Source organism: Merops nubicus, unplaced genomic scaffold, assembly GCF_000691845.1.
Source record: "Merops nubicus isolate BGI_N331 unplaced genomic scaffold, ASM69184v1 scaffold7950, whole genome shotgun sequence".
NCBI lineage: Eukaryota > Metazoa > Chordata > Aves > Coraciiformes > Meropidae > Merops > Merops nubicus.
In genome coordinates, this window is record NW_008582135.1 from 10336 (window position 1) to 25608 (window position 15273).

The window sequence follows — 15273 nt, forward strand, 5'->3', positions numbered from 1 at the left end:
TAACCTCCAGATGCTCTCTCAGCCAGCACAGGTCTGCTCAGATGATACTCAGTCCTGTGTGCAGTGCAGACAAGGGAGGGAGTGAACAGGAACTGGACTTGCTGGGAGACCAGGACAAAGGCTGCCAGAACATCTCAGTTGCCTGTCAAAGAGAAGCAGCAGGGGGGTGGGTAACCAGGAATCCAAAGTGGAATTCAGAGAAGGTAGGGTAGGAAGCAAGATACAGTCTGAGGAATAAGTAGAGAGAGGAGGTGAGGCTCAGCTGAGAGCAGGAGTTTTCCTTTGAAAAGATTTGAAATCATGCAACTTCTTCCCACATATTTTTTTATAAAGACAAACACAGAAAGCCTTCACTGTAACTGCCTTAACTGAAGAGTCTGTAGTTTGATTTCAGTTTTCTGTGTTGAGGTGGGCACTGTCAACACATACACAGCTGGTAGGAAATCAAATTACATGTATGAGTCTTCTAAAATAAAGCAGTGAGTACAGAAGTTCTCACAGGACCAACTGTTGCAATCCTTGTCAGGCACAGTTCTCACAGAGGACAGTGACAGGACTGGGTCTGAATAAACTCAGAGCAAAAGGATCTTTTTTTTTTTTCCTCTCCAAACAATTCTAGTGCTTTAGGGTCATTTGTCAGGGACCATTTTTTCTGGCCACTGTACAAACACCAAACAAAATGGCCAAGTCTGGGCTGAAGACCTTGCAATCTAAGAATGTTAAAAAAAAAAACATGAAATGGCTACAAGTAGATAGGAAAGTAGAAGCAAATGTTTCTCTGTCTTTAGTGAAGCTGTTAGCATGTTGAATTAATCTAGCATATTAAAAAAAAAAAATTTTGTTCTAATTACTGTGTTTTTTACAGAACAAAATTCCATCCCTCATACACAGGTGAAACTGTATTTACAGAAGTCACTTTCCTCTTACTAATGCAGCATTTCAGCAGTTTACTGGTTCCATAGTTTAACTCAAATCCCATTTTTTATGAGCATTTCTAAGGAAAAGGGAACATAAGCCTTACACTCTGTTGGAGCCTGCTAATAGGTTTGCTAAATAGCAAAAGGCAACTGCAGTGCAACAGGTACTTAAGTGCATATAAAATATGTCATAAGGAAAAGGGATTATTCATCCATATATGAAAAGGAATCACATAAGGCATTAGTCAAATGAGTTTCCATCTGATTACTTGAAATGAACATGTACCAAGTAAATAATAGGATCCTACTGTGCTGTCAGTGTTTCTGTGACATTCAAATCAAGAGTTGTCTATCTTTAGTAAATTGTAGATGGTATACCTGGAAAATACTATAAATTCTTAGAAATTGAACATATATAATTTGCTATTGCATTGTTTTGAATGACCCACTGTGCCTAGGAAATAAATTATTAAAGACAAAACTGTGTATTCTTAAGTCAAATAATTCAACAGCAAGATTTTAGATTACCTTTGATTTTGGCATGATATTTACAAGCCTTGGAGTACTACTCCATGATTATATCAGACTTCCTCTTCAGTTGTTCCACTTGAAATTATATCTCCCATTTTCTCCAAATAACTACTATAAATTAAAACCAGCTCCTCAGAGATGATATTTTCTGAGGCTCCAAATCATGGTAATTAAACTTTTACACCACAACACACTACCATGTGTTTCCAGATATTATTTTATAGAAACCAAAAGCAGGCTTTGTCATGTTATTTTTCCAATATTTTTAAAGGAAGATGCATATGAAAAGAAGTATAGTTGGGTGGGAAAGGCTTTCCACTCCACAAAAATTCTGGGATCTAAAAAATTTTCCTATTCCACATAAGGAAGAAATTGAACTCTTTCGAAATTTTCCATGAAGAAAGCCACAGAGAGACCACCCCAGGATAGCTAATAAAGTCTCGTTAGGACATTTACTTGGGAAATGGGAGACTTAGGGTCAAACTCTTGCCTGACAGATGAGGGGCATTGACCTGAATATTCCTCTTCCTAATGAAACACCCTAATTACAAGACATTGGAGCACAGTGGTATGAGGTTTGCTGTCTGTTTCTCTCATATTCATTTAGACCAGAAGTTTGAGTTTGGACACGGTAACTAAAATTTTGTCAAAACTGATAATGTTGCTGAAAAAAAAACCCTTTGCTTTTAAGAAATAGGTATTTCCCAATGAAACAGCTGTCCCAGATCCACTCTTGTTGTACTTTGTAAGCCAGAGGTTTTTATGACCAGATCTATGGATTACTGCATTATTCACAAGTGGTAAAGCCATGCATAAATTAGGCTTTTCATTCCAATTAAGTGCTAATTTTGTGTATCCTACGAGTTATGTCCTGGATCATAGTACATCCTAACACAGCATGCCAATAATGTAAAGAGGAACAAAAGTAACTTAAGATGTATTATCTGAGTTTTAGTAAAATAGTACATGGAAAACTAGCCAAATTCTATCTTCTTAGATTTAATACTAATGATTAAAAACTGGATAGAAATAGGTTTGTGGGCAGAAACAGGTATTTTTGCTGTCATTAAACACAGTGTTATATCAGCAGTGGCAGGGGCTTTCCTCAAAGGCTCTTTTTTTACCAACTTCCCATTTTCCCTGGGTCTTCAAACTCCTCATTTTAACCTGACACCAAGGCAGTGTAAAGCCAGCTCCAGCACATCATGGGATATTCCCCTTGCTGGGGGATGGGGGCTGAGGACAGACCTCACGATGGGACACTGTGTCCACCTGCTCTTCTCCTGGGAGTCAACCAGAGGCCAGTGGCATGTCAACAGGGTGCAATTTTCAGCAGGCCTTCTCACCTTCTGAGACAGCCAATTATTCACCTCCCTGACTGATGCCCTGTGCTGGCAGCATTCCACAGAGCCTTTGCTGCATGTCTTTTACCAGAGTCTTTACTGAAATATTTACTACTTGGGGGAAAAAGTTGAAAGAGTTAAAGGGATGATGCTCAGCCTGTTTTACAGCCAATACTACACTTGATTAATAGCTTTAAAATCAGGGAGAAGTGTGTCACAGCCTCAACTCTGAACTTTTGTCTCTCCATTTTTTAATGAGTGAACTGGGGGATCATCTTGAATGAACTGGTATTTTTAGTTAAGCATGCAGAAAATAACATTTAATACAAATACAGAGGGATAAACTATAAAAGGTAATACTCAGTTTGTATTTATCCAGAGCAGGCCTGTTTTGCAGATAGCAGTTTGTTTAAAATGACTTTTTTCCACGCACTATATAATCTGTTTGAAGATTCGTTTGAAGGCACAAAACTGCAGACATGACAACACACTAAATATTTGTATGCTCTTTTGCATTTTTTAAGGTTTTCTCCAAACTACAGCTGATGAGTTTTGCTTTTACTATGCAAGAAAAGATGGTGGGGTGTGCTTTCCAGATTTTCCAAGAAAACAAGTGCGAGGGCCAGCTTCTAACTCCCTGGACCACATGGAAGAATATGACAAAGAGGAAGAGATCAGCAGGTTCATAAAGATAAATGCTGTTTAATCTGAAAAAAAAACCAAAAACCTCCTAGCAAAGCCTGTGGTTTTCACAGTGAAACAGCTCAGTGTGTGCTTATGCTCAGCAGCTGTGTTTTCCAGATGTTACTTTCTTTTGCTACTGCTTGTGTACGTCAAAAGAGAAAGTGACATTAGCTTCAGTATTCCAGCACCATCTGAGGTTTGCATGGCTGAAAAGGTGCTAGAATACTGATTTGATCCACCCTGTGGATCATGCATGGTTGTACCAAGTAATTTCTACCCCAACTTCATAGTACTAAATGGCTACAATAAATTAGTAAAATATTTCTTTCATGATTTTCCATTTCTTTCATTCATGGATTTTTCTTTGGGAAAATAATGAAATTAGATTGTCTCATCATAAGTCATTATTTTTAGAAGGCATGTTTTGTCAAATTGCTGGGATTTGCTCTGTTTATTGTATGGTAGAAACTTTCTATTTAGAAATTGTTCTTTTTTTTTTACCAAATTCCTCTATGTTTCAGATTGAAGATTAATTCATTTTCTCTTTAAACCAAATTTTGCTCAAGCAAAGTTCAAACTGATTTTCAGTATTGTCTGCTTGCATACATTCAAGGAGATCCTTTATTCTGGATTATACAGCTGTTTTTTTAATATCACTGCAGAACAATCATTTTATCTGTTGCATGATGGTCGTGAGGAAGAAGAATTTCTCACTTTTTTTTTCCTTTTTTTTTTAGAAAACACAAGCACAACTGCTTCTGCATTCAGGAGGTTGTGAGTGGCCTGAGGCAGCCCGTTGGAGCAGTACACTCTGGGGATGGATCCCATCGCCTCTTTATTCTGGAGAAAGAAGGCTATGTGAAGATTTTCACTCCTGAAGGAGACATACTCAAGGAACCTTTTTTGGATATACACAAGCTTGTTCAAAGTGGAATAAAGGTTGGATTTTATACTTCTCTCTACCCGTTTATATTTTAGCCTGTATATGGGAGAAAAAGGGAAGAAATGTTTTTCAGAGATTGTTTAAATAATAAGAAAGAATGGAATGCCAATGGGCACCATGGTTCTGTCTGGGAAAGGAGTGAAAACTTCCCTCTTCCAGAAAGGGAAAATGTAGCATCTTATAACTGCCATCACATTTTTCTCTTTCCTCTCAATTTCCCCTCACTTCAAACTCAGAAGAAACTATCCAAGACCAGCATCCCACACCATTATTTTTGTATTTTCATCCTTCAGGCTCATTTCCATCCCACTGAATCCAGCTGTGATTCCAGTGGGAGGAATTTTGGCTCAGGGCCTCCCCTGACCTGCGGGTGCTCGGTGATGCCCCAGGAGCCACACAGGACCCCCAGGAGAGGGGCAGTGGTGCTCACTCCCTCCTGGCTCAGCCTCAAACGTGGCACAGGCTGCCCTTGGTGGGAGGCTGCTTTACAACAGCAGGTATTTGAGATGCAGGCAAGAAGTGACTGACCCTCTGAACTCAGACACGTGGGTGGGTTGGTGCAACAGCTTTCGTCGTGTTCAGTGGCAAGACTTCCATGGTCAGGGGTGGGAGTGGTGAATGGGCTCTGGTGGGAACACACTGGAGGGTGGAGGTAAGAAATTACATCTAGGTGTGGGGTAAGTACTGATGGGAAACTCCTAAGGGGTACAGTTTACTGTGGAAATGTCAAGTGGTGTTCCATGTTCATTTCTTGTCCCATTTTAGAGTGGTAATGCAGGTAAAATCCAGATATATAAAGCAAATTTCAATTGTAATCAGATTTTGCCTAGAACAGTCAGGACTGCATATCCTAAAGCCTAGGTGGATAAAAGATATGTTGACAAACTCTTGACAGAGTAAACTTGGAGAGTAATTGTGACAAACCACATTGATTTAACATTCATAGCATGTGCTAACTAATAATTTTGTGTTTCAGCTATAAGGGCAATAAATTAATTACAATAGTTGTTTCTTAGAGGAAATCTCAGAGGGTTTTGGTCTGTTAAAAGAGGGAGAAATAAAATATATTACACCTTTTTCAAGAAAGAACCAATATACATGACACTGTGATTTCCTGAACACTTCCCTTTTTGCCTCTGTAGGAAACTGTTACATTCAAGACACCAAACCAGAAGGGACTTATCAGGGGTATTTTTGACCATCAATCTAAGGCTGTTTCATATTTCTTAACCAAAAATGTTTTTCCATGCTTCTGAATAGGCAGCAGCCTGCTTGATAAGACTCAGCAGCTGCCCTCAGATTCAGATTCAACATTTAGTTCTGTTTTAAATCAGTGCCTTGATGTTTTTGTCTTCACTACCCTAACCATCACATAATACTCTAAACTGGATCCATTTCAACTATAACATTTTATCTAAATAATTTGATGTTCTCTAAGCTAGAAAGTCTAATTCAATTTTCTGAGATAACAGTCCAGTGACTGAGGATAATTGTATCACAGTGTTTAGTGCAGGCTGGCAAGAACAGAGGCTTTATGTGCTTCACAGGTAAGGAGAAAGGGAATGTGCCTAGAAGCAACACTCCAGCTCTTAAATAGAAAGGAGAAAGAATTTGAGGAATGCATAATTATATAAAACAATAAATAATTTCAGTAAAACAAAACCTGCAAAATCCAAAAGGTAGTTTTACATCAGGGATTCTTGAAGATTTTTGTATTTATCCCCTGCAGTCTGATTCCTATAATCATTGTCCATGGTCCTTTACCTACAAGGTTGCAAGATCACTGTCAGAATGGTAGCAATTATTCCATCAAAACAGACATTTGAAGGGTATTTGATTTTATTTACCTGTTACACACTTCAAAAGTAGAAATCAGTAATGGAGAACACTATGTGGTTGGACAGCTCTCCAGCAGGCAGTGCAGGTAGTGGTTTGTGTTTGAGGGGTTTTTAATTGCTGGCTGCACACTATCTAAAACATGGTGCCTAAATGCAAGTGAAAGAATTGCTGACAGTGTCCTCTGTGCTTCCTCAGGGAATGCTGTAGTGTCAGGGAGATGAATTTGTATGTATACATTTTGCTTGGTGTGCCTGATTCTTCTCATATAGTAGCTGAGTGAAAAAGTAAAATGAAATCAATGAAGTTGTAGTCGTCCTGGATCAAGTTTAGGTGCTCCAGTTCCAGTGAATTGTTTTGCCTAGATAACATGTCTATTTTTGAATCCTCTGTTCCTTTACAGACTCACAGACATCACCCCAAATATCTAGTCAACTCCTGTGTAGAGTCATAGAATCAAAGAAGTGTTTGGGTGGGAGGGGACCCTTTAAAGGTCATCTAGTCCAACCCCCCTGCAGTGAGCAGGGACATCTTTAACTAGATCAGGCTGCTCAGAGCCCCATCCAACCTGACCTTGAATGTTTGCAGGGATGGGGCTTCTGCCACCTCTCTGGAAAACCTGTTCCAGAGTTTCATCACCCTCACTGTAAAAAATTTCTTCCTTCTATCTAGTCTAAATCTCTGCTTTTTTAGTTTAAAACCATTAGCTCTTGTCCTGTTGCAACAGGCCCTGCAAGAAAAGACTGTCCCCATCTCTCACAGACCTCCTGTAGATACTTTTACAGACCTCCTTTAGGAAGGCTGCAGTGCCTCCTTGGAGCCTTCTCTTCTCCAGGCTGAGCAACCCCAGCTCTCAGCCTTTTTTCATAGGAGAGGTGTTCCAGCTCTCTGATCATTTCTATGGCCCTCCTCTGGACCCAGCCCAACATGTTCATGTCTTTCTGGTGCTAAGGACTGCAGAGCTGAACACAGTGCTCGGGGTGAAATCTCTCCAGAGGGGAGCAGAGGGGCAGAATCACCTCACCTGGCCTGCTGGCCACACTCCTTTTGTTGCAGCCAGGATACTGTTGGCCTTCTGGGCTGCAAGTGCACATTGCTGGCTCCTGTCCAGCTTCTCACCCACCAGTACCCCCAAGTGTCAGGAAATAATCCTGGACTTTAGTTCAGATCTTACTAACATCATTTCATTCCTCATAGCACTGGCAGTCAGATAAGGAGGAAGACAATACAGAAAAAAGGGGAGGAGAGGTGACTGCATTGTATAGCAGTCAGCCATGGTACCCTCCTGAAAAGACCCTGTGTTCTTCCTGTAATGGAATTAATGGTCCTTGTGTTGATGAAATTCATTTGGAGCCCCTAACATTGCTGTGACTGAGCTTTAGGGCTTCCTCACTGGTCCTGCTAGCCTGGCACATAAATAGGACTATCTGGAGTTGCTTCTTGGTCACTGCTGGGGAGGTCTGTGGAGTGGAATGGAAAAGCATTCTGTGATAAGAGTGGTACAACCTTAGCACAAGTTGGTAGAAGAAACTGCCTAACAGAGAGAGATGTCCTGAATGGATGATGGCAGCTTGTACTTCCTGGAGGATCTGCTAAAGAGAAAATTAGATGCAGGATTCCTGATGATTGAAAAAAAAACCCAAACAACAAGCTCTGAAGAGCTTAAGAAACACTTTTTCTCTGCACATCTCCCAGTTTCTAATAGTCTTTGGCACCACAGTTAGAAACTTAGTCATTAGAAGCTATGAATGGATCTTAATGAATCATAGAATCCTTTAGGTTGGAAGAGACCTTTAAGATCATCAAGTCCAACCATTGAGCCACTAGGGCTCTAAAGTCCTCTGCTAAAACAGATCAGAATCTGTCAGGGTTGGAAGGGAGCACAAGGTGAAGAAGTTGCTCATACAACATCTGTGGCCCTCTCCAACATATTTTATGTGATGCTGGCTACATAAGTTTTGTAGTGTGTGTGGATGGATTGGTGACTTGGTCAGGTCCCTCCTGTCACCCTTAGCCTGCTCTTCCCTATCTCAGGAATGTGGTGAGAAGGGGGAAGCTGCTCAGATCAGTCTTGCCCCAAAGCTGAGTAAGGGCATGAGTGAGACATGCACGTGGGCTCAGCTCTTTAGGGGTATGTAGCCCAGTACTGATTCCACAACCTCTGCCCATTATTACAAAGTACCCTGAGAATGGGGTTTGAATGCAGCAGAAAAGAATAAGCATTTACTAGAAAAACAAAACAAAAAACCCACACACAAGACCAAAACTAAAAGTGTCCTTCCCTGTTCTGACAATTTATTGCTCTGTTATGCTGTGGTGAAGAGAGTTGTTACAGAGCAAAATTTTACAGTTTTTCCTGCAAAGTTATGTAGCAAAGAATTTAAAAATTAAAATATTAGCACTTGTTTTTTTCTTTTGGACCAATTTTTACTACTGTTATTGTCTTTTTTTTTTTTAAGCTATTGCCAAGTAGTTTGAAGGAAACTTTGAATGAGAAGCTATTGAACTTTTGATGATGACACTGGTGTTTAAGGAGACCTTAACCCATGATCTAGAAAAAATAGTCCTGATGTATCTGAATCTATTATTAAAAGGTTAGACAAAATAATTAAATGCTTTAAAATTATCAGGCAAATATGATTTTATCCCATAATGCACCCAGCAGGAAAGAAAAGTGATCAAAACTTTCTAAATACTTGAATTTAATGATTTCTTGAGATGTAGCAGTGCTGAATAGGTTATAATTACAAGATCAGTCACCTTGTATTCAAGACTGTATCAAACTTAAAGATAAATGCTGAATTCCTGAGCAGTTCTCCAAATTTCTTTACTCCTGTGACAATATTATGTCTTATTAACTGTATGATTGCCAAAGATTTGGAAACATTTAGACAGGCACCATAAAATGTAGCACAACCTATTACATCAATTTTCCCTCACTCCCCTGTCTCCTGAGCCCAAAACAATGTATTGGTCTAATATATATTGTTCAGGAGGGAAGGTATCAAGGGATAATTTGGCAAAACCAAAATAGGAAGAGCCTACCACTCCTCTTGAGAGTTAAATGCTATAATCACTTCTCAAAATACTTTCTGAAAAGCTAAAGAGCTCTAGGGCTGCAGCTGTGAGTCCTTCAATCATTTTTGTGGTCCATCCCTACAACCATGTGACTTCCCAGCATCCTTTTGAGATGAAGGACCTCAGAACTGTGCAAAGTAGCCAGGTTTACATCTTAGCTCCTGCCAATGGTAGAATCAAGTCCCTGTAGTTACATGCTAGTCTTCTACTTACAAATCCACCAACTGAATTAGCTCTTTAAGTATGAAAATGCAGTTGGGCTTCATGTTCAGTTGCTTCTCATCTCTGATCCTTGGTTATTTTCACTTTATTGATACTTGGTTGGTTTTTTTTTTTATTGTGACCAAGCTCTGGTGTGTATCTGCTGACTACAGGCTCATAAATTGTGCAACCAGCAAGAAGAGTCTGCATTCTGTTCACTTTGCCTCACACAGAGCCCAGAGTAGAAATCTCTACCAAATGGGGATCCTAAAGCTGCCACACTGTTGTACTTGTGTACAGATAACTTTTTGTTTTGAGCCAGTAGTAAAATAGCCTTAGTGCATCTCATGGGAATATGATGATAAAGGGCAAAGGCTCTGAGCAAAGAAAGGGCAGGTCAGGGAAGGCAAAAGGGACAGAAAATCTCAATGAAATGGTATTGGAGATCACTGCCAAGAACACAAGTTAGACTTCTTGACCTCTGTCATCCTTCTTCTCTACTCTAAGACTAAATGTTTCTGACAAGGAAAACCATAAAGCTTAACAGAAACTTCCCCTAAATCCTAAAGCCATAACCACCTTTTCATTTTATCTTACTTTCAAATTAATCAGCAAAACCAGTTTATATGTTTTTTTTTAATTCCCAAATTTTTTTTAAATACTATATTCCTCTATAATTCTTGTGACTGTATTAACTGCTTGCAGTGAAAAAATATGTTTTCTGACAACAATTATTTTAAGTGTATGCTCAGCAAATTTCCAAGTAATAGTCTTAAGAATTAGAAGTTGGATATATTCATTGCTGTATGTTGGTTAGTTTTTGAAATCAGATTGATTGTGCTATTTGCTGAATTGTTTGCTCAGTTCCATCACTGATAAAACTTCCCATGTATGCCACTTGACAGTGAGTACATACATTTGGTTCTGCATGATGAGGATGTACAGACCTAAGGGAGCACACACTGTCCATCAACACCCACAGGATTTGTTATTGACAGAAGACCCACAATGCCCACAGTTCATGCTGACCCTTCCACCCAAGTCCAGTAATCTCCATCAGTTCACTTTCCTCTGAATTCTTACATAGGTGAGGGTGAAATCAATGAACCTTTCCTGACTTTCTTCTTTGCTTTGACACCACAGAGCAAGATGGGCTCCTCCACTAAGCACTAGGTTGTACTCTCAGCAAAGGTCATCTTCTGCTCCCTAGAAAGCCAGACTTAGAGTGGCTACTACATTTGTGACAATTACTTCCAAGCAGGATTACTTTGATGCAAGGAGAGAAAGAGGGGCAGTGCAAGGATGTACTCCTCTGCAGGGTTTAGGACTGGCAGGAGAATTGGGAGATCCCATCTAATTTCTTCCTTCTTCAACCTAACAGGCCTGCAACTCTTCAGTTACTCAGAGACATTGTCTATGAAAACTCTTGGAAGTAAATCCTCTTGTTCTATCACACCAAGCTCTCATCTGTGTGTGAAGAATAGGAATAGTTGTCTAAAATAACAATGTTAGAATACAGAATGTATGTCATATTTACATTCTGTTATGAAGAGTAGAAGATCTTATTTTCATTTCATTCTACAATGAATTCCATCCATGCTGAATGCAAATTCTGTTTGCTGTCTTGCTCCTTTACTTCTAATAAGACTAATTAAATTCTAAGTCCATTTAAGATATGTGCCTAGGCCCAGGCAGAATAGTAAGGGAAATAAAATCATTGGCATGTAACATTGGGGATACATTTTGGGGTAATCTTTGGCACCCTGGAACTCCTCTTTCAGATACAAAAGGGGAACCCTAAGATGTCTTTGGTGAGCAGCTGAAATGCTACCTTGGCTGTCTTATCATAAAAATGACAAGGCAACCAATACACACCTCAGCTTTTCTTCTGCTGAGCACTTGCCTGATATAAAATGATTTATCATTAACAAGCAGAGCAGCAGCCAAACATCTCCCTCCACTCCCACATCACACCTCAAAGTGCCAGACAGCCAGAGGGAGGAACAGGTCAATGCACTCACCCACCACAGGGGACATGAAGAAAGGAGCAAGCCAGCCAAGGAGCCAAGCCATGGGCAATGGGAGCATCCAGGCCATGAGCCCAATCATATAGCAGGGACTCAGAGACAGCTTCATGTCCTGGCCCTGCCATCCTGGGGATTCCACTTGTCACAGAAAAGCCAGAGAGCCTTTCCAATAGCCAGAATCCTCACACAGCACACACACTATATAAACAAACCTCCCAACCCCACTGCAAGCAGAGTCAGCTCTTATGGAGGTGGCTTCTTGCCCCACCTCCAAGTTACTGTGGAAGGTGGGGGCACCTGGTGGGGATCTCCTCACCAGTTCCCACCCAAGGCTGGCCAGACCCTGTGTGAAAACCAGTCAGGAGGGTCTGTCTTGCCTGGTTGTGGACATCATCCATATGCCAACCCTCATTCAGGGCTGGGGGTTTAACCCCAGCACTTCAGCTTTCCACTGGAGACTGCAGGGAGGGAAGTGATGAAGACTGTTCTTCAGCACAGAACTTAGATGTGAAGTCATGTGGGGTCACAGGACATGGGGGTTTCTCACTCATTCAAGAGGTCAGAAGAGCTGCACTCACACTTCTAGCACAACAGACATTTCCGAGGCCACACCTCACCTGTGACCTCCCCACTAACAAACACAATTTATTGGTTTTAAATATCTTGACATAACTGGGGCAGAAGTCTAGGAAGGAAATAATGGTTAAGGTGTGCAAATGGCCAAATGTGCAAATGGAGGACATTTGTAAGATAAGCCAAGCAGAATGCCCTGGTTTAATAACCAGGGCCTACGTAATGAGAGCGAAGTGTGCCCGGATTTGCCATTAACCATTGGCAGGTTTTGGTTCTAATCCTAACAGGGACACAAGAGTCCTTTGGAAGAGGCTGTATCCTACCACCATACAGCTCTGCTGCTTGCACAGAAAAGAAAGATTCTTACAATTCTGAAAAGCATGTGCCAAAAGCTCTGGAGACCTCTATTTTTATGTGAGAGACTACACCAGATAACCATACCCCAGCCAGCAACTGTGGAACAGTGCAGTGACTCTCAGGTTGTAAGCTGCCCAGATGAAGAATTGCCAGTTTATTCTAAGGAAATTTGAATCAACAAAACTCAATCGTTTTGTGTTGATTTTGGGTAGCGTGTCTCAGATTTGAGGAGCTGAGAGGGGAAAGAAGATAATACTTTATCATTTTACATGCACATGTGTAGATTTTAATGTTCTGTGTTTCCTTGAGAGGAATCCCATGGTGCCAATTAACCTAACTTATTCCAAAACAATTCTCTGTTTGGAAAGAATAATTTTCATTGTGGGTGTTCCATGAAATTGTATGCCTCATACCCTGTTATTACTGAGATGTGTGCAGTGCAATTGAGAATGCCAGTTTCTTTTCCATGGGCTGTATAGATTATAGCTGTATCCCACACACAGTGCTAGATAATCCCTACTTTAATTTTGTTATGTGTACAAATCCTTTTAGAACATCTAGCGGTCTTAAAAATGTAAAAATCTATCAGCCTCTGAAACTTCATTTGTCAAAACCAAAAGCTGAATTTAGAAGCGATCGAAACCAATGAATAACGTGGTAATTATCTAATTAAAAGGAAATTATTGTGTTTGCTGAAATATAACAGGCAGATCATGATATCCAACACAAAATGGCAAAGAAGGAATAAAGTTACGCAGAAAATTCCATGGGTTTTAGCCAACAAAGTTTCAACCACATGTTTTTCTTTAATGGGAGGAGGTTTAACAGTCCACTAAGGCTCCAAGATTCATCATCCCTTTAAGCTCTTGGACACCCTAAAATCTGTAATGAGGTCCTAGAATACTGCAGGGAACCCATGGAGTACTGAAGCTCTCAAGACACACTGTGTGCTGGAGCCTTCTGTGTACTTTCCTGTCCATCATAGCTGTACCATTTCCTCTGGTGTCACACCACACAGAAAATGGGTCATGTCTCTCTCTTCAACAAGATTAAAAAATGAATAATACTTTTATAGTTAACACAGCCCAACTGCTATTCCTATACAGACTTCCCCCAGATGCCACAGAACAATTTTGCTCTATATCCTGTTACACACATTTTCTCACAAGCTCTTAAGTCCTATTCCTTAGGCAGGATCAGCAAGTTGGATGGCGGGAGGAACGCAGCGGAGCACTAGCATATTATCATGTTTTCCACCCTTTTTATCCCCTTTGCAGTCAAAATTGGACAAATGATCTGTCCCTATTTTAATGGTTTATATATAATTTTAGTTTCAAAAACCAGTCAGAACTAATTTTTCCCATTACTGAGAAAAAAAAGTCCTCCAAAAGATGAAACCACTCAGTGGCTGACACATTTGCTGGAATTTTTAAAGAAATTATTCCATAAATCTCAATAAAGTAATATTCTCTCTTAGATTTAATTTGGAAAAATGGAATATACAATCTGTGGGACAGAGGCCTGCAAAATTCTTTCAACCATTTGTTTTTAATTTACAGCAGATACTTTTAAAAACCTTGATCTATCTTCACTGGCATTGAGTCGCAATCCCTACAGCTGAATTGCAACAACTTTAATTCATGAAATAATCATTATTTTTGTGCTAACTCAATGCCTTGAAAAGAAACAAAAGAGGGAGTAAATCACCAAAAACTTTCATATTTTTCACATTCCTAAAAGTTCTGTGAATCTCTATCAGCTAGATTCTCAATCACTGTAACAGCCCAGAGACAACATGCCAGACGTGCTAATAGATGAATGGATCTGAGTCACGCTGTGGTGTGAGGGAGAAGAGAATCTTTTTATATCAAACTACCTTAGAAAAGGACTTACTTAAACCTGAGGCATCCTTATCATATTTTTGGAAGTGTAATCAGTTTTCATGAGGAATCTCATTAGAAGGAAGGTATTTGCAGATCACAACCCTGCCAAATAAAAGTGAAAAAGTCAACTCAAAAGTGAAAAAAGCCAAATAAAAGTGAAAAAAAATCAAAAAAGTCAAGTGAAAAGTTTGGAGCAACACACATACCCAAAAAATCAAGACTATTAGGGAAGTGCCTAACAGAAACCAGCCTCTGTCAGGTTTTTCCACCTCTGTGGGGTTGCCCCTCCCTGGAACAAATCAGAACTATTTCACAGACAATATTTCTCCAAAGGCCTGTGGGGCTGGGAAGGCCACAGATAAAATTGGATCAACCACTTTATTTACAAATGCTTGGTAACAAAATGTGTAATTGATTACTTAATTTAAAAGTCATTTCAGTTCTTGAAGCAGAAGCATTCAAAACTGTGTTTTTCCTGTAGTTTAATGAGTCAGTATTTCACAGCTTGCAACACTTTGCACTTCTGGTAGGATACATTCTTCTTAGAAATTATATGGACCTCTTAATAATTTTGCTTTTGAAATAGCATGCTAAATAGATATGTGGCAGAAACAAAGAACAAAAGGAATGTAGTTCAATACAGCTCATATATTCCTCTATTTTGTATAAAAATTCTATGTTATCCATGTCTATAAATTTTAGCATATTTGACTGTCTGTATAAATATTTCAACTTCCAGGCCTAAGTATTGTAAAGAAAAAACAGTGGCAAATAACTAAAGGAAATTAACTTAATTAGCTACTTACTACTTAGTAACTTATGAAAACACTTTATGGTCAAAATGGTCAAAAATGGTACCAAAAAAAAAAGTAAAACCCCAGCCAAAATGCATGAAAGAAA

General features: G+C 39.7%; 1 protein-coding gene across 1 annotated transcript in view; it reads left to right on the plus strand.

Moving 5' to 3' along the window:
• Window positions 1-15273, plus strand: part of HHIP (hedgehog interacting protein) — a 66395-nt gene that overhangs the window by 5896 nt on the left and 45226 nt on the right. Inside the window, exons 3-4 of the mRNA XM_008936650.1 lie at window positions 3316-3472; window positions 4213-4414. Of these exons, the coding sequence (XP_008934898.1) occupies window positions 3316-3472; window positions 4213-4414 (359 nt within the window). The remainder of the gene's footprint in view (window positions 1-3315; window positions 3473-4212; window positions 4415-15273) is intronic.